This window comes from Colletotrichum godetiae, assembly GCF_030913485.1.
Source record: "Colletotrichum godetiae strain CBS 193.32 chromosome Unknown BDP55scaffold_13, whole genome shotgun sequence".
Lineage (NCBI taxonomy): Eukaryota > Fungi > Ascomycota > Sordariomycetes > Glomerellales > Glomerellaceae > Colletotrichum > Colletotrichum godetiae.
In genome coordinates, this window is record NW_026851261.1 from 666,291 (window position 1) to 684,225 (window position 17,935).

A 17,935-nucleotide genomic window follows, 5' to 3' on the forward strand; every position below is an offset into this window, starting at 1 on the left:
CTTTCGAGGTCCAAAAAGGGATGCAAGTTTGTCTTGTTGGTTGGGATGGGCTCAGGGCAAGTGGACAAATGTGTTGTTGGCGAGTTGGTGTATCAATTATCCTAGCAACCACCTGAAGGGCAATAAGAAAGAAAAAGAAAAGAAAGATTGGACGAGGTGAGAGGAAGCACAGATGGGAATGAGACAACGAGATGTCAGTTACCGCCACGGCGCATGGCGACGGGCCGAAGCTCTGGGTTTAGCGCAATAGCTGGGACAATCAATGGCTTCAAAGGGTTCGCTCGGGGATCCGTGGCTCCAGTGCCGGTACAGTAGTGTACGCTTTAGTCGATGCGTAGTATTCCAGCTGGGGGGGAGAAAAGCAAAGCAGACTCCAGACTCAGAGAGCCCCCTTCCCCCTTCGCTCGTTGCTAAACCAGAGACAAGGAACGGGGTCGGGTGACGGTGGTTGACATGGACGTGGACTTGGGACGGTGACGGGGGAACCTGATGACGGATCCGGGACCTGGGACTAGCAGTAGCACATGTACCCTATGATGGAGGTACCTTTGTAGAAGTCTGATACACTTTTTGTCGACTCTGTTGAACTCGACTGGTTCAACCGTTCCCGGGACCTGATGGGTTTTGGGGGTACCCTAGTTCGCCTGCGAGTTTGCTTTGTCAACTTGTTACGCTGCGACTGGCCCGCACAAGTGAAGTGTCCAGGTGACATGTCGGAGGCGAGGTCCGAGTCCAATGTAGTGCGTAATTCAACCTCGATGACTCTAAAGCTGGGCTTGGCTAGGGCCGTCCCGCCAGGATATCCATTCTGAGCTGAAGATGGGAGACCAGAAATGCCCGAGGCATCGATCGACACTCAAGAGCCGCAACTTTTGAATAGGTACTGTTTCATAAGCATGATGAGAATGTCAACCTCTAGATGGGAATCGTGCCAGGTAGTCTGGTCAGGAAACTGCAGTGTCCTCAGAGGCGACGAAGAACCGAAAATGTACGAGACACAGAGACCAAGGTAGAGAGACAATGGGAATGATGTCTCTCGGTTCAAGCCTCAAGAGCGTGTCGCGTATGCCAGGTGTGACAAACGACGGAGACCCGCGTGTACGATGTGCCGCTGACGAATGGACGGAATGTGCCACGGGAGGCCGTGTTCGACGTCGATTGGGCTGGCTCTTGACTTGTACGTGTACGTCGGGTATACGTTACTTGTCAAGATGATGGACGACACGATGTACGAAAGATCTCTCAGGTTGGCAATGGAACCCAGCCGTCTCTTGTTTCCCAATCAAGCAAGGACACAAATAGGACATGATGGGGCAAGGACCTGGCGGATGGGAGTAGGTACGCTACCTACAGAGGTTCCATGCCTCTTTGGCAGGTGCATCCAGCATCGAAACTGCATTTCCAGCAGCCATTTGCTCCCCCTCAGCGTCTAGGGCCCCTGTTTTCCCCCCAAGCCTTCCGCGCCATTCTGCTGGGATCGTGGCGGCGCCTCGGCCGTTGATTCGCCCGAACAGCACGCAATTTGTCCCGCCCGCCACCCAGCCTCCAGGGTCCAGTGCTCGACTTTTGCGATCCATTGCTTTCCGGGGCCAAGCCAATCTCCAATCTCCGTGAAGACTTTCCGACTTCACTTGCTCCAGCACCCGATATTGCTGGCATCCTCGGTATCTGCGCCGGAGAAAGACACGGTTTCGCCTGCCATCGTACTTGAAGGGTTGCTACCTTTTGCGACTATCAGTAACCGAGCTGCCATACGCCATCGGTAGCCGAGTCCGCCGTGTGACGTCCCCGCATCACTTCCCACGAGCACGCGATCTGTCCTCCGCAACTTCGCGATCTTCAATACACTTCTCTAGAGACATTGTCGCGCATTGTACAAGATGTCACAACCCGCAGCAGCAGCTGGTGCTCGCCCTGCTGCCCAGCAGCAGGAGCAAGGCGTGAGTACTTTGCCCATCGCCCACGCGAATTGCGCCAAGAGGCCTCCCGCTAATGTAACATAATTGTAGGGCATAAGCTTGACGCAAAAGCTAGCACTTGGAGCTTCCATGTACTTCGGCATGAACTTGCTCATGAATAACGTGTTCTCCAAGACTCAATCCGGTACCCAGGTCAAAGATGCCGACGGCAATGTTGTCAACGTGCCCGCGAATACCGAGGACATTCCGCCATACCTGCTCCGCCCCAAGGAATTGGACGAGGGTGCAACCTGGAGCCAGATCCCGACCAAGCTGGCACCGATATGGCCCATGGATAGCTACATTGATGTGATCGTCACTCTTTCCGATACCTTTGTTCCGATCCCTCTGGCCCAGACGCCCCCGGAAAAAGTTGTTCTGAAGGAAGAGAAATTCAAGATTGGCAACTATAGCGAAAAGCGCTCTATTGATACGACCATCGAGGTGCCGCCCTCTGTACAGAACAATGGCACTCTTTGGGGCCACTTCTATGTTTCACTGCCCGGTAGCCAGCCCGATCCTCATGTGGAGACCTACGACCCAGCCTCCGCCTACTACTTTGCATTCCCTCTCACCCAGTACATTCCCAAGAAGAAAGAGTTCAAGACCAGGTCCCTTCTGGAGGGCAAGGCCGAGGAGGACGTAGAAGAAGTGGCCGAGGAACAGGAGACCGGTCCCATCATTGCCAGTTACTACCACCCGAATGCCAGCTTCTCCATCATTCCTAACACCGGAGTGCTCGACTACCGCCAGACCCATCCCGCGATTCGCCAATTCCTCCAAGTCGAACCGACTGGTGCCAGAGATGGCTCCGGGAAGCATTCTTGGTATTGTAAGTTGCATCTTGATTCATTTTCATGGGCATAACTGATCAATAACAGACCCTATTCTATTTGTCAACACCTTTTGGCAACTCAAGAGTCAAATGATCCTGCTCAATGACACAGTCACATCTGTTCCTCTGCATATTGACTTGAACAACATGCGTTCATGGCAATTCAACACCCTGGCTGCGATTGAGGCCAGTGCCAAGGAGTCAGCACGTCAGGCTGCTTACGGTGGATCGCTCCCCGGTGGCGGTGACGGCTCCGAGATTGAGATGGTCAAGGAAATCTTTGGTGACACGAACCCGATTCTCCTCGGCATTACCATCATTGTCAGTATTGCGCACATGATTCTGGAAACGCTCGCTTTTGGTTCCGACATTGCGCACTACCGCAAGAAGAAGGACAACGTTGGAATCTCTGTCCGCTCCATTCTGGCGAATGTGTTCATGCAGTCCGTTATCCTGCTTTACCTTATCGACAATTCGCAAAACACCAGCTGGATGATTCTGGGTGGTCAGGGTATCGGCATCGTTATTGAGCTGTGGAAGATCACCACCATTGTCAACGTTGCAATCAAGGCTGCTCCACCAGGCTCATTGCTACCATTCAAAATCGTCGTGGAGGACAAGCATAAGCTTAGCGAGACGGAGGAAAAGACCAAGGAGTACGACGAGATTGCCTTCAAGTACATGTACATGGCTGGTGTGCCTCTGCTCATCGGCTACGCCATCTACTCATTGGTCTACGAGACGCACAAGTCTTGGTACTCGTACATCATCGCCACACTTGTCGGGTCGGTATATGCTTACGGCTTCCTCATGATGGTCCCTTCACTTTACATCAACTACCGACTCAAGAGCGTTGCCCACATGCCCGGCAAGGCCATGATCTACAAGTTCCTCAACACCTTCATCGACGACCTTTTCGCATTCACCATCAAGATGCCCTTCCTTCACCGTCTGTCTACTTTCCGCGACGATATCATCTTCTTCATCTACATCTACCAACGCTGGGCATACAGAATCGACTACACTCGTGTTAACGAGTTTGGCCAGGGTGGCGAGGATGAAGAGGAGGACGATGCGGCCAAGGCCAAGGCTAAGGAGCTGCTTGAGAGCGACCCCACTATTGAGAAGGTGAAGCAAGTGGCGGGTAAGGCCACAGGTGCCGACACCGGCAAGGCAAAGAAGAGAAAGTAAGGAAAATGCTACACGGCAGAGGAAGAGAGTGTGGCCAAGATCGTGTACACCAGAGGCCTGGGTACAATTATCACATTGGAGACTTGGCAACTATGTGCCCTGGACTCTGAGACTGCGTGATGGCTAGCATAGATGGGGCATATTGTAGCCGCCTCACATAGTTAATCGAGGACATTAGTCCAGAAATGTGATCAAGTCCAGTCTCATCGTAATTCACATATCTCGCGCATGGTGCATCTCATATGCAGAAGCATATCAAACTACCAGCTGCACGCTTGGACGAAGGACGAGACGACTAAGAAAGTGTTGAGGAAAAGCAATACCCAAAATGTTCAGCTGAAAAAGGGGGCTCCGCATGTCTGTGTGCAGGGAGACCGGACAATCCAAGGCGAGTGAAAATCTGGGCAGAAAAGCTCCAACAAATAATACCTACTCTGTATCCGTACATTGGTGTAATATCCCACCGGACAGATCGGTGATTTGGCTTTGTAAGGTCCACGGCCCACGGGTAGGTAGTAGAATTGCTCCCCCCTTCGCGGCACGGAAACTCTTCTGAAGGTCGCTTCGCGGCTAAAGATGCCGTAGAGAGACGCGACAGACTACTTTGTAAGGTAAACTCCCCCCGAACCAAACAGGGGCCCCAGCAAAAGAGTCGCTTGGCGGGGGTTCGCAGCTGTCGGAGCCCCGTGCCTGGTAGGGCAGAGACAAGCTCGTATGTCACCGCGCCTATCAGAGAGTCCCATTGGGGAAACCTGGAAGGCCTGGAAGGGGGGGGGATGACGCCAGGCCCATCTCCAACGGTGGTGTTTTGGGGCTAGGATGGTGCCAGCTCCACGTTCTGCTTGCTAATGTTCCTCTTCACTTGATGTGCCTCACCTTATATACTAGGCTCTTCGTAAGGTAGCCAGGCCGTAATTGCGCACGTTAAGGTAAGGTCAGCACATAAGATACCTAGGCACCTACGTAGTACCCGTAGCTCATCCCCTACCATTTACCCAGGTTATGGACCATGTGGCATGGAGACCTTTTAGTGTCGGTCTTTCGTCAAAAGGTGGAGAATTGCGGGATCTGTATACCGAAAATAGTTCACAGTGATTGCCGTCGTTCCTGAGCTGCAGAGCAAATAGCTCTTGGCCTCTCCTTTAACTCGGTTGATCGGATCGTGTCCACGCAATGCAGTGTTTGAATGGGATGGAGACAAGTTGAAGCCAGAGTGTGTGTATTTCGAAAGATGAACGCGGTTTTCGGTGGTTTTAGTTTCATGGAAAGGTGACGGGACTCGGGAAGGAAAGAAGAAGTGCCCCCTAGGAGTCTAGGACCCTCCCCAGTTGGGGCCTTCCAAATGTCATCGACAATACGAAGAGTTAAAAGTTGCCCAAAGCAGTCATGGCTGACCTAGACATCCACTCTCAGAGGCACCCTCAAAACCTAAAGTTTCCTCTACTTCCCCTCCGTCTTTGACAGCCGCATAATTACCTTAGAAGTTAGGAGGATTGGGTCCAGTCCGTTCCTTCCTTCGCCCAGCCAGCGTACGGAGTAGTTAACCAAACACACACCAGGACCAACCAGGGAAAAATAACAACCGAACGCAATCTTTCTCAAACTCCCCAGTCTCTTTTTCTCTCTCTGACTTTTGCGTCTCTCTGTCTCATACCTTTTCTTTTCCCTAAACTTTCTTTCCGCATTCCTGCCAACACTTCCCGTCTTTCACCACGTTGCCCTTCGACGTTTTCCCCGTTACCATCGCATGTTTTACTTCTCCTCTCTTTAACCTCCGTTTGAGCCTCTCGGTCCCTCCGTTTGTCACATGCCCGGGTTCCCCCGTCCATCACTCCAAGTTCGTCCCATGCGTCCGCTCCGGTCATGACATACGGACGGCCGCATAGGGTCCCCCAGCAACCACTTTGAGAAATTTACTTTGAAGTCCGCCTAGCACGCTTCAGAGAGCACAAGCACAGGCACACAGGCACACAAGCCACACCCAAAGGTCGTCGGACTACAGCGAACGCACCCGCCAAGCAGAGCTCCGGACCTTCGGTTCAATCGACGGGGATTCGAGGTCCACGCTGCCTCGTACGCAGTGGACAGTGGAGTTCCACAACGCGTACCTGACGTCTCTCGTCATCCCAAATAGGGTCGTCCCCGGCACCCCGTTCGCTCCAAGGGGAGGGAGCCAAGAGCCTACTCTACGGGAAACGTAAGCTACAAAACCTGTTCGGACGGTGTGGCCGTGCCGCCCGCGTGCCCGCGCCCGCCGTCCGTCATCCACGACCCTCCAGCTCCAGTCCCCTGATCCCCCAGTCGGGATATTTTACCCCCCAAAGGGCCTAAAGGGGGCGCTCCAACGCCCATTTATCATTGGGGCGCGCGCCGCACGGCACCGCCAAATTCCGACTACCCCTCGATCCCATTGTCAAGCGTCGCCGCCAAACACTCTTTTGATTCCCCAACGACTCCCTCGAAAAGGAAGCTTTCGAGGGAATCGGAGGGCTCGCCGAATCATGAGCAGCCCTACCGTCGGGTCCCTTCTGGCTGCCATTGCGACACTTGTCAGTGATGGCCTGCGTATCTTACAGTTCGCCGATAAGCGCCAATGGGGACCTGACGAGCACGAGCAATTGCGCCTGCTGGAGGATACCCTCAACGACGCCAAGAAGGACTTCCAGGAGCTTTCTGTCCTTGTCAACGGACAGCGCTATTACATGAACGACCGCAAACGTGAGTCTACGAGCGCACTTACACTGATTTTGCTTGCCCTGCGCTGGCTTGGGAGCTTGATGGACTATAGAGCCCTGCGTTACAGCGGAGAGAGGGAGGCCTCTGTGATTGCCAGCCTGCTCCCCGTCAAATTTCGCTTCGTGCTAGCTCACGTTACGCACAACTGGCCCTGAACCCTTGCTAACTGTTGGTCTTCAAGCTCCGTCGATCGCCGAACTGCGAGCTTTACAGTCCAAGGTCGAGCATCATATCGAGAACTTCAAAGATTGGACAAAGACAGGCGGACCGATCAACCCAGTATGGGCACGAGAGACGACGCAACTGCGCCGCGAACTACACCGCGCACAATGCCGAGCAGCTAGGAGGATATTTGCGGCAGAGCAAGAGGCGTCAGCAAGATGCCTGGGTGCCTTTCTCGTTCACAGAAAACAGCGTGAATGGCAGAATCGGCCTGCTACTTCAGAGGAGGAGCACCATAGACGACACGTGGAAGAGGTGGTAGCATGCAACACAAGTGGCAAGTTTGAGCGATTTGGCGACGGAGGCATTGCCTTCGTTTGCGACTTTTGCGACGGTCATCTCGTATGGGAAGACCTGGAGAGCATGCCATCATTACGCACAGCCGAGGAATCCAGCACGCGCCCGGTACCGCCCATTTCGCCAACGACCGGGATGCCGCACTGGCAGGCGACTGGGTTTACCGCCGACAAACGAAGAGAGGAGAAGACGGTAATATTTGCGCCTCTGGCGATAGCGAATCATATGGCGCCGTATCAGGGGGACTGGGTAGCCCGGCTACTATGTCCTTTTTGCGACGAGGCGCCGTATACCGAGGCAGGCGGTGACAGCGACGATGAGATGCGGAATGCCCAGGATGAATCCGGCTTCGAAGATCTCCAGGCCTTCCAAGAGCACCTAGAGTGGCAACACACAGCGGCGTCAATACCCGCTGTCCCCTTGCCCAAGGCAGCCAAGGACTGCTTGGTGATGTGACATTATTAATTCGACAACGATGTCTATTGGTGGCGTAGAAACGGCGATTCGTTCGTGTACATATATTCAAAGTGTGTGGTCCTGACATAGGCGAGGCGTTGGGGGCTTCCAAAGAGGGCGGAGATCCGCACCTACGACTCATGGAATTATCATTTACTATTATTCGATGGCAGAAGGCTACTTCAGGAAGTGTTGGGGATGGCCCTCATCACCAGTCTGGATAGACTCATGCAGCAACAGAGATACCACAGTTCGGTAGTGCTGGATCATATTCCACATTCAAAGACTTCAAAAACCAATGCTTGTTTTGTTGCCCCTCTCCATCTTCCCCTGCACCCGCCTGAGAAGTCCGTGCCGTGAATTTGATTGATGTACATGAATTGAGAGAGATACATACACAGTCGCCAATAAAACGCCCAACATTGTCGTAGAAACCTTTGCCTTTCTCAGGCCAAAGGGTCAAACAACCACTTAAGGGAACAAACCGTCACTTGTCCTCTCGTTCGCACCGCCAAAAGAAAAACCAAAACAATGCCATAAAACCCCCTTTTTTCTTCAAAAGAAACGCCACCAAAAGAAGACAATGACAATGAACCCCAGCGCACCAAGGGGACCGTACTGCTTCAGCAGCAGCTCCCAGTTAATCCTGACAGCGGCGCGCCTGTACTTTTTGCTATCGTCGCGCAGGCGGGAGCTGAGCTCGCCCATGCGGTCGAGGGAGTCGCCGCGGTAGAGGAGGTCCTCAATGTTCTTGGTCATGACTTTGGTGACGTCGCGCAGCTCGTCGTTGAGCTTGTCGAGGTTCTGGGAGGCGCGGGAGTCCGAGTAGGTCGACTTTGTGCGGTTGATAAAGGTGTCGAATTCCATGAAGGCGTAGGGGCGGAGGGAAGGGGAGTGGAGCTGGGAGACGGGGTAGGTTGTTGTGAATTCGCGGGCGAGGTCGGAGAGGTAGGTGAAGGCTAGTTTGCGGGGGTAGGATTTGTCTGTTATGCAGATGAAGGTTATGTCTGAGTCCATTAGGTAGCTGTTGCGAGAAGGCAGAAGGTTAGCAAGATGCTGGGTTCTCATTTCCTCTGTCTCGACGTCTTCTGAGCTCGATGGGGATTTTAGGGGGGGAGTGGAAGAGTAGACGGACTTGAGGTTGTAGGCGCCGCTTTCGATGCTGGCTTGGGGTTCCGAGTTGCGGGTGAGCTTGCGCAGGACTTGTTTGATTTGCGACTTGACTTCGGAGAGGGCTGCTTCTTGTTGCTCGTCGTCGACGGATGCGCAGAGCATGAGGCCTAAGGTGGGAGAGCTGGGTGTTAGTCGAGTTGTCCTCCTTGAACGGGTTACATGGCTCAAGTAAGAGGAGTGCGCGTACCGTCGAGCCTCGCTATTTGGGTTGAGCGGATCATCGTGTCTGTGTTGGGTTTGTGATTGTGAAGGAAACCGGTTGTCGTCGCTCGTAGGTCAAGAGGTGCGGTATAGGAAGGGAGCTATCGACGGTTGGGTTGTATCGACGTGTCCTCTGAGATAGCTTCGATGCCTGGCCCAAAGGTATGGGGATGCGCGGACTGGCGAGAGGTTTTGGCCGAATGGTGTGGTATCTCCGACTGGTTTGTTCAAGTCACGGGTACTTTTTTCGAGGTATCGTCGAGGTGTTCGTTGTGATGTCCTTTTTCCGAGCCAGGGGTGGTCGCTTTTTCGCTAGCAAGTAAATCAAAAACCATGGATCGCCGTCGACAATATGTCCCGTAGGGACGGGAGCTCTCCACCTACTGTCATTGAAGATGACACCATGGGCGGTCATCACTGGCCAATTGGAGGGCTTGCGCGGGGGTGTAGCCCCTGCGTCTTTGGGACGATGTGGCGCCCGTGGCCCGGCCCAACCCAGCCTTGCCCTGTTCTACTGAGAGTACGGCGCCCAGTACTTTTAGGGGAACTGCCTCAACTCACTCAGAACTCAACGTTTAGGAGTTCTTCTCCTGACCATTTACACATTTTGAGGGAGGTGTGGTGGGAGCGTAGCTTAGTCGCGACACTGCGCCCGATAATTATCCCACGATCTTTTGGCACAAATAGCCTTGCCCATCTAATGATTTACTGCTCTAATAAACAGGACTTGACTGTTTCATTCTCAAACTGCGTGGAGTGCCGGAGTCTCATCTTTAATTGTTGTTCGTAAGTTCTCAAAATATGTCTACTATATCATCCCATGTCCGGACACTGCTGTGTAGGAAAGAACAATCAGCAAAGAAGGTCCTTCTTACCTTATGCTGCCAAATCTATCGCCCGTATCTTCTAGACACTACGGATCTTTTTTTTTTTAGCCAAGTCCTTTGAACTCCGTTTAGCTAATACCCGGTTCAGAATTCTTTCCATAGACACTGTAAACGTAAACTGGCAAACGTCATCCATCCACCCGGCCACTCATTCAAGATGGCAGGAGTCGCATCGGATATAGAAATGGCAGACGCCTGCGCTCCATCCTCATCCTCATCCTCTGACCTCACCCCTCCACCCACTTACAGCTCAGACTACGAGGAACTCCCCAAGAAAGTCAAGAAGACTTCCCCTAAAAAGACAGTCGACTCACTCAACACGCGGGACGACCCGGGATCAGAAGCTGTCGGCACAGAACATACCAGCCCAGACTTGCCCACCATGGCGCGACGTTCGGCACGCAATTCGATAAAGCCCAAGCCCGGCACTGCTTCTCCTCCGAGAGTCACCAAGAAAAAACAGCCTACCAGAGTTGTGCCCAAGAAGGTGCCAAAATGGACAACGCAGAAGCTCCTGACGGATCCCAACTCGCCGCTTGCTAGCGCTAATCTCAGAGTGAGTGAACCCTTGTAGCTTGGAAGAGACGATGTTATATTATCTCAGATTTCTTGTTCCAACTCGACTGTGCTAACATACTGCGACCATTTCCAGGCGATGCTCTGCCAGCCAGCGGCATGGGATATACTCACCAAAGAAGAGCGCGCCGAGATCGTCGGTCTCTTCCCAGCCGGCACACGCATCCTCGACGCCGGCACTTACGACGCCCGTCCAGACTTTGACGCCCTTCGCAATGACAACAACTTCCGCCACGACTGTGCCACGTACGCCGACAACATCTCCCTGGGAAAGCACGACCCCGAGTGGCTCGAGCAGGCGTGGGGCGCGCGCGAGCGGCGGCGGGCGGGCGACTTTGACGACCACGTTACGCAAAAGTTTGAAAATGAATGGTCCTGCAATGTGCCAGAGGGCTTTAAGCCGGACAGAAGTAGCAGTGCACCAGGTCCCGCTGCGTCTGCAGATGTTGAGAGGACCAGGGTTGAGCAGAAGGAGGAGATCATCAATCAGGGGGAGGAGCAGATTATCGACAAGGTCCAGACGGAAGGAGATGTCGTCAACCAGGCGGAAGAGATGAAGGCTACGGTCAAGAACGTTCCGGCTACTACGGATACGACGAATGACGTTAACATGGCAGAGGAGAACGAAGCTAGAGAAGCACCTGGTGTCACACTTGGGTCTCCTCTTCCAGACGACATCTTATCAGCAAAGAACGGCGCTCCTACCCCCGAGATATTAGAGCTGGCGTCTGCTATGCCCGAAGCCTCGGCGGTGCCGCTTGCGAGCGTTGCTCTAGACGATTCATCCCCGAAGACCACTCTTCGAGATCCAGGCGAGGAGACAGAAAAGCAAAAGGAGAAGGAGTAGGCAACTGCGGAAGGATATGGACAAGAGCCTGTCCCTGAGGAGCATCCTCGTGCTGGCGACGTTCATGAGAATGCGAAGGCGTCGGAGCATCAAGGCTGAGAGTCGCCGAAGAAGACGAATGCAGAAGGTCTTTTCCAGGTGCAACATCACGAATCATGATTCACGAAAGGAAACGGAATTTGAGCAGGTCGGAGATACCTATTTGGTGGGCGACACAGGATCTGGATTGCCGTCTAGATGAAGAGCTTTTCTTAGTGGGGCCTGTTAGCCACGGGATCTAATGATATGATCCGCACAATTTTGAAATCCTTCATTAATAAGTCCATGATCGTAAAGGAAGCCTTGTTGTCGGCCTCGGTGAAAAGTCCTAATGTTGACGCCCGATGGTGGTAGTCTCGGTGAGTGCCCCACATCACCGAGAAACCCCAAATTGAGTGGGCGAAAAGCGTCAACCACAGAAATCGCACCTTGGCAATCTTCACTCTCAATCATCTTACTGTCTAATCCGAGAAGCTTTTTTTGTGCAGAATTCCCACACTATAGTGTCACAGAGTCGTTTCTCGAAAATATAACCAGCGACAAGATTCGCGAGTTCAGACTATAGACATTGCTCGGCAAATTCCTTTCTTCACAATACATCGGGAATATCTCTCCCAAGACCTGCCACGATGGCTCCCTCGGCGGAAAATCACAGTCGGTCGCATAGCCTCTTACTGTTCCAGAAGCTGCTCAATCTGAGGGATGGCGCGAGTCCTTTGACCTTGGTGCTGGACAGCCTCGAGCAGAGCGCCGCGCCGGTCCTTCGGGAGTTCGTCTCCAGAGCCAAGGTACGCGCTACTGCTTTTCATGACTCTGTAGATAGATGCTGTTGTGCCCCCCATCTAAAAGAGATGCTATTATTTCTGATAATACGCTTTGAATTTCTGGTGTTAACGAACTATATAGGTTGCAAAGGCCAAAATAATTCTGCTCTCTTTCGCGACGCTCAAGCGCCCACGAGGCGTGGACGTCGTCGTCAGAGCCCGCGGGAAGAACCTCAAGGCACTGAGAGCAGAAATCCTTTCACATTATCCCAAGATGGACCCTACAGCAGCCAAGGGCGCATCTCCATCCCAAAGTGAGTGCCGCCACCCTCACCCACCCTGTGGCCTCTTTCGTTTTTAGCCTCACCATGACACACACTCTCTGACTCACATATTCGCGGCCCAGAAACTGTAGTCCTTCTCGACTCCCTCAATGAGCTCGCTACAGCGGCGCCGCAGATCCTGCCCAGCTTCCTCTCCAGCATCATCATGCCCGCTGTGTCGCTCGTGGCCGTCTACCACACCGACGTGCCCCTCGTCCTCCCGCGCACCGTGAGCGAGTATGAACCGCACCCACTGACGGTGCTCTCCCACCTCGCGACCTCTATTCTGCGGCTCTCGGGTCTACGGCAGGAAATTGAGCGCCAAAAGGCGCGGAACAGGAGTCTGCAGGAGCCCGAGTGGGGTCTGGGTGAGGGCCGGGAGGGCGTCCTCGTCGGGCTCAAGGGCGATGTCAAGTCGGAGGATTATCACGGCGTCGTGGTCGAGATGGAGGTTAGGAGGCGGAGCGGAAGGGCCATGGCGGAGAAGTTTGTTGTTTTGCCGCAGAAAGAACAGGTTTCGTCCGCTGCTGGTGTTGCAGCAAGGGGGTCGAGGATTTTCCTCCTTTCGGAGCACCCCGTTTTCGCTGCCCCTGGGGATTCTGGCGAGGCAGATGCAGGTCACGGGGAGGACGAGGAGCCGGAGAGCACGTTCAACCTGGGTCTCACGGAGAAACAGCGAAAGGACAGAGAGGGTATTGTTCTGCCTTACTTTGACGCGCAAACGGATATAGGGGCTGGTGAGGGTGGCAGGATTCTCTATGAGATGGGTAGGGAGGATGATTTTGATGACGAGGAGGATGAGATTTAGGCGGCCTTACCCGGGCTTACTACTAGGTACGGCAAGACACGCGCTTAGGATGACGGAACTTCCATTACTTCTGCCAATGGCAGCGTGAAAGATGAATTACCTCAGGCATTTGACAAGGTGAATGTGAAAGAGTGGTCGGTTACGAAGGCACTTTGGTCAAGTGAGGTACCTCCCTCAGCCAGGCATCAACACAGGGTAGAGTGAGGCCATTGCCAGGCAACCGAAGCCAAGTGGCTCACCCTCCTTCCTCCATTGAGGCCAAAATAGCAAACGGAAGGAGGCAACGTCCCGCAGCTGCCTCCTATGACAAGGCATCAACCACCCTACCTCATCAACCCACGAATCACAAAATTCTATCCTGCCCATCGAATAATACGGCACTCGTCAGAGGTATTTCCAGTACGTACCTTTACTGATCGGGGGCCGTCGCACAGGCCATGCCCAAAATCTATATCAATGCCTCTTCCCACCCGCGACTTTTACACCTTTTCTCTTCTTTTTCTCCTTAGCTCTTCTTTGCCTTTTGGCTTAGATCAAGTGTAGTATCTGTTCTTTTCAGTTTAATATCTGGAAGTCCCCCAATGGGGGACAATCAATATTATTCCTATTTTTGATCTTTTTGGGGAGCGGTCCCCCTGGCTTGCCAGATTACCGCCTCCCACCGTGTCCCTGGTATCACACTGCCTCCAGGCGACGCAAAATTTTGTTTTTCATTGCTTGCTCTGGCTTGTCCAAGGCAGTGAAGAAGACGCGTGATGAATTGATGTCTTAGGTGCTATGTGACTTTCTGCGCAAAGACCAGCTTGATGGCTGACAGCAGTCGATCTACAAGGTGAAGTTACATCGTGATGTTGAAGGTTTGGCATGTCGTGGTGTTGCACCAAGTGAATCCGCTAGAGCTTTCCAGTAAAAGTCAGTGGAGCTTGCCCAGCGTGTCCGACCACCGAGCTCCTGCAAGGCTCCCGCGCTAAAAGTTTGGGGGCGGAAAGCTTAAACTCTACCCAATTAAGCGCTTCTTCAGGTCATCAGTCCCTGCCAAACATCATCTGAAGACTTGCCATCCCCAAATTTTCCTCAGCCTCACAGTGACGTTGTTTCCCAAGTTTAATCCCACACCGCCAAGCTCCTTTTCCTACGACTTTTTTCAGCGCAAAGTATCTAGGGCCAACATCGCATGCAGAATGGGTCGCGGACGCGATAACAGACAGGTCTGGGACGAGCCTGACCGACGCAGTCGCCACAGCGGAGGAGGAGGAGGCCCTCGAGGAGACCGAGACCACGAAAGCTACAGAGACCGCGACGGCGGCGGCGGCGGCGGCAGACGAGACGACCGCGACAGGAGAGACGACGGCGCCAGGCGATACCGCTCCCGATCCCGCGACCGCCGCGACAGAGACCATCGCCCCAGATCCAGAGATCGCGAGAGCGGCAACCACCGCCCGGGACGCGACGATCGCCATGGAGGCGCAAGGCCGCCGCGCAGAGACCGCGGTGGCTGGCAGGGCCGAGATGATAGTGACAGTAGGCGGCGTAGAGACGATGATGAGCCAGCGCCGGCGGGGGACGAGCGGCCTCCGAGGCGGCAGTTTGGTGATGATGATGAGGGACGCAGTAAGTTTAATCATATCCGTCTAGCCTTGTTTGGCGCAATAGAGACTGACGTTGTTTGTGCAAAAGGTACACCGCGCGACAGCAACAGAGACCGCAGACGATCCGCCTCCCCACGCCGAAGCGGCAGCCCGCCGCAGCCTACGACCCGTCGCGAGCAGGGCGGCGGCGGGTACACTGAGTCTTTACCCACGCGCACGGTTCAGAGAGGGAAGAAGGAGCAGCAGCATACCATGTCCTTTAAGGTTGGACGACACGACTCGCCGTATGTCGATAGCGGGAGGGATAGCGAGCGCGGCGGGGACACGCCGATGACGACGGGTGGTGGTGGTGGTCGTGGCCGGGACGGTCGAAGCGAGGAGGAGGATGACGAACCTGAGCCCGAGGTCGAGGATGATGATATGGCGGCCATGCAGGCGATGCTTGGGTTCGGCGGGTTCGGGTCGACAAAGGGCCAGAAGATTGCGGGGAATAATGTCGGGACTGTGAGGAAGGAGAAGAAGACGGAGTATCGCCAATATATGAACCGGCAGGGTGGGTTCAACCGGCCGCTCAGTCCTGGTAGATGAGTCGCTTCGTGAGGGGCTCGCGGGAACTGGTATTCTGGGGTCGAGGGTTGCTAGAAGGCGGATATATTAATGGGGCAACACAAAGCACGACTTTGTCATGAATCGGACAGTATCAGGTACGCTTCGCGCTTGTACTATTGTTGAGATACCTATAGATGAACAGGAAAGAAAGATGTTCACAACAGCTGAGTCCATGTAGACGTGCTTGCCTCATATCGAGCTATGACCTGGCTCAGCCTGATGCAGTTGACGCGGGTGCGGGTGGTGTAGATTCCCTCGTCTTTCCCTCCTTTGCCTCAGCCTTGAGCTCGCTATCGAATATGTCAACAGCGAGACTCGCGTCCACGAAATCCTCAAGCTCCTCCGTCACCGTCTTAAGCTTCTCCTTGACCGCGGTCGCGCCCTCGAACCCGACGATATGTCTCGCCGGCGGGTTCTCGTGCCCGCCAATCGCCGTCAGAGCGTGGACCGTCTCCAGCACGAGACGATCCGTGGCGCTGGGCGGCAGCTTCGGGTACCGTACCTGGACATCCTCGGTCTCGTTGAGGTCGGGCACGGCGGTGTCCGGGTTCATGTTGAGGACGTTGCCGAGCATGTCACGGATGCTGGGCGCCGGGTTGATCTCGGCGTCGTACCACGGCAGCTGGGGCGCGAAGATAATCTTGTTGGTGAGGGACTGGATCTCCTTATTGGGCTGGACGATGGTGACTTTGATGTTGAAGGGGGCGATCTCGTAGGCTAGCGAGTCGCAGAAGCCTTCGAGGGCCCAGATGGCCGATGTGTAGATGGGCATCCCGGGCGTGCCGATGTGGCCGCCCGTGCTGGAGAGGATGATGATGTGTCCCGTGTGCTGGGAGCGAAGGAGCGGCAGGGCGGCCTTGATGAAGTTGACCTGTGAGAAGAAGATTGTCTCAAACTGGTCGCGGACTAGGTTTTGTGTTAGAGGATTCGTGGATAGCTCCTCTACGCTCCCTACGACGGCTATCGAGGGGTTGTCAGCATTGTACTGTTCACATCAAAAAGAGGGCTCGCCGTGAGATACCTTCAGATTTGCAGCATAAGAGGATATCGATCCTGCCAAACACCTGAACGGCCTCCGCCACGGCGGCACCGCACTGGCCCATGACCCGCCCATCGCAGCGGATACCACGTATCCTGTCCTTCCATCCTTCGCGGTCCTTACGGTTGCTCTTACACTCGTTAATCAGCTCTCTAAACTCGGCGCTGCGGCCGTCGTCCTCAATCTCGCTCGGCGGCAGACAGGCGACAACATAGTCACCGTGGCCCAGAAGCAGTCTGATGAGCCTGATGATGAGCGGCGAGAGGGCTGTAGTCAAGAACCACGTCCTCGGCGAATTGTGCGTAGCTGAGGAGTGAGGGGCATATTAGCCAAGAGTGTGCGCTGCCAAGGAAACGCCGTGCTGCTAGTGAGGGGAGGTGAGATACTCACGGAAAGACGCCGCGGGAATGGAATGGGAATGCTTCGCGGCGTCCGCCCCCTTGCGGTCCGCCATGCCCGGCGGCACTTCTGACAAATCCTCGTCCCTTGAACACGCGAATCAGCACAGGAAGCGAAGACGAAGTGGTACTACACATGTAGAGAGGGACAAAAGAAGAAGCTGCAGGTCGATGTACGTGATGTACGGGATATCGAAAGCGGTGGATACGTGGGGGGAAGTTTATGTAGGTCAATCTTTGAGAGAGTGGGAGACACCGGTATCAAATCAAGCGGGTGGCAGGAAGAGTGACGAGAAGGGGGAGGGATATTAATACATTATCTTATTAACAGCTTCCCAAGAAGAGGCTGATACGGCGATCTCAATCACAAGGGGGCACGTTCGGGAACGGCTAGACGTGCCATTAAGGTCGCATTCCCTGGGTGTAGTCTGCAGAGGGCGTCGATCGAGGGGAAGGGGGGCGTGGGCAATCGTGGTAGTTGATCAATTTGTTGATGGGGTTGAGAGAAACACGGCAGTGGATGACAGCCGTTCCAGCCCAATCTCTATCTCACACCCCTGTCGAGGGGCACGGGTGACCTCCGTGACGAGGGTAGGGGGGAAGAAAGGCCCCCAAGGCCCCCCAAGCTGATAGGTACCTTACTTTACCTTACCTGGTACCCCCGCCCACCTTGCCCGTGCATGAGATGCAGCAGCGTCCACTGTCCACTGGTCCAGTGCTTTCTCGCAATGCGAATGCAGTGGCCGAAGCGAGCCATAGAGGCCCGGGCCCCACCACGGGCCACGGCGATTCCAGCGGCATCCCCACGCTAGAATCCGGGGAACGACCCCTCCATCCACTCACGTCATTTTTTTGCTGTCATTGTTTCCGACACCGGTGTCTCTGCCGCATTTTGGCGGGGTTACTCGTCTGGAATAGCAACTTTTTTTTTTCTCGCACCACCGCAACTCCGTCTTCCGTGACTCATTAGAACCAGTCTCAGCCCTG

General features: G+C 54.4%; 7 protein-coding genes across 7 annotated transcripts; 5 read left to right on the plus strand and 2 right to left on the minus strand.

Annotated features, from left to right (window-relative positions):
* Window positions 1-1,555: 1,555 nt before the first annotated feature.
* Window positions 1,556-4,189, plus strand: BDP55DRAFT_713859 (cleft lip and palate transmembrane protein 1). Its single transcript, XM_060578251.1, has 3 exons — window positions 1,556-1,940; window positions 2,010-2,790; window positions 2,840-4,189. The coding sequence occupies exons 1-3, from the start codon at window positions 1,881-1,883 to the stop codon at window positions 3,982-3,984; spliced, it is 1,986 nt and encodes a 661-aa protein (XP_060431750.1). The 5' UTR covers window positions 1,556-1,880; the 3' UTR covers window positions 3,985-4,189.
* A 1,978-nt stretch (window positions 4,190-6,167) lies between these two features.
* Window positions 6,168-7,794, plus strand: BDP55DRAFT_76287 (uncharacterized protein). The gene is made up of 3 exons (XM_060580895.1): window positions 6,168-6,702; window positions 6,902-7,467; window positions 7,522-7,794. Exons 1-3 carry the CDS (start codon window positions 6,486-6,488, stop codon window positions 7,693-7,695), a joined length of 957 nt encoding a protein of 318 aa, XP_060431751.1. The 5' UTR covers window positions 6,168-6,485; the 3' UTR covers window positions 7,696-7,794.
* Window positions 7,795-8,250: 456 nt separating this feature from the next.
* Window positions 8,251-9,089, minus strand: BDP55DRAFT_692598 (transporter sec22; the record flags this gene model as incomplete). Its single annotated transcript, XM_060577137.1, has 3 exons — window positions 8,251-8,719; window positions 8,831-8,975; window positions 9,056-9,089. 3 exons carry the CDS (start codon window positions 9,087-9,089, stop codon window positions 8,251-8,253), a joined length of 648 nt encoding a protein of 215 aa, XP_060431752.1.
* A 1,024-nt stretch (window positions 9,090-10,113) lies between these two features.
* BDP55DRAFT_726943 (ASXH domain-containing protein) lies at window positions 10,114-11,379 on the plus strand (the record flags this gene model as incomplete). Its single annotated transcript, XM_060579220.1, has 2 exons — window positions 10,114-10,512; window positions 10,609-11,379. 2 exons carry the CDS (start codon window positions 10,114-10,116, stop codon window positions 11,377-11,379), a joined length of 1,170 nt encoding a protein of 389 aa, XP_060431753.1.
* A 357-nt stretch (window positions 11,380-11,736) lies between these two features.
* BDP55DRAFT_658480 (histone acetylation protein 2) lies at window positions 11,737-13,413 on the plus strand. Its single transcript, XM_060574483.1, has 3 exons — window positions 11,737-12,206; window positions 12,325-12,496; window positions 12,589-13,413. The coding sequence occupies exons 1-3, from the start codon at window positions 12,048-12,050 to the stop codon at window positions 13,311-13,313; spliced, it is 1,056 nt and encodes a 351-aa protein (XP_060431754.1). The 5' UTR covers window positions 11,737-12,047; the 3' UTR covers window positions 13,314-13,413.
* Window positions 13,414-14,359: 946 nt separating this feature from the next.
* Window positions 14,360-15,599, plus strand: BDP55DRAFT_658485 (uncharacterized protein). The gene is made up of 2 exons (XM_060574484.1): window positions 14,360-14,924; window positions 14,991-15,599. The coding sequence occupies exons 1-2, from the start codon at window positions 14,495-14,497 to the stop codon at window positions 15,488-15,490; spliced, it is 930 nt and encodes a 309-aa protein (XP_060431755.1). The 5' UTR covers window positions 14,360-14,494; the 3' UTR covers window positions 15,491-15,599.
* Window positions 15,600-17,437, minus strand: BDP55DRAFT_658486 (short chain dehydrogenase/reductase). Its single transcript, XM_060574485.1, has 4 exons — window positions 17,264-17,437; window positions 16,941-17,035; window positions 16,533-16,856; window positions 15,600-16,471 (listed from the first exon to the last, which is right to left on the minus strand). Coding segments are annotated over exons 1-4 (1,170 nt in total). The 5' UTR covers window positions 17,266-17,437; the 3' UTR covers window positions 15,600-15,722.
* Window positions 17,438-17,935: the final 498 nt, after the last annotated feature.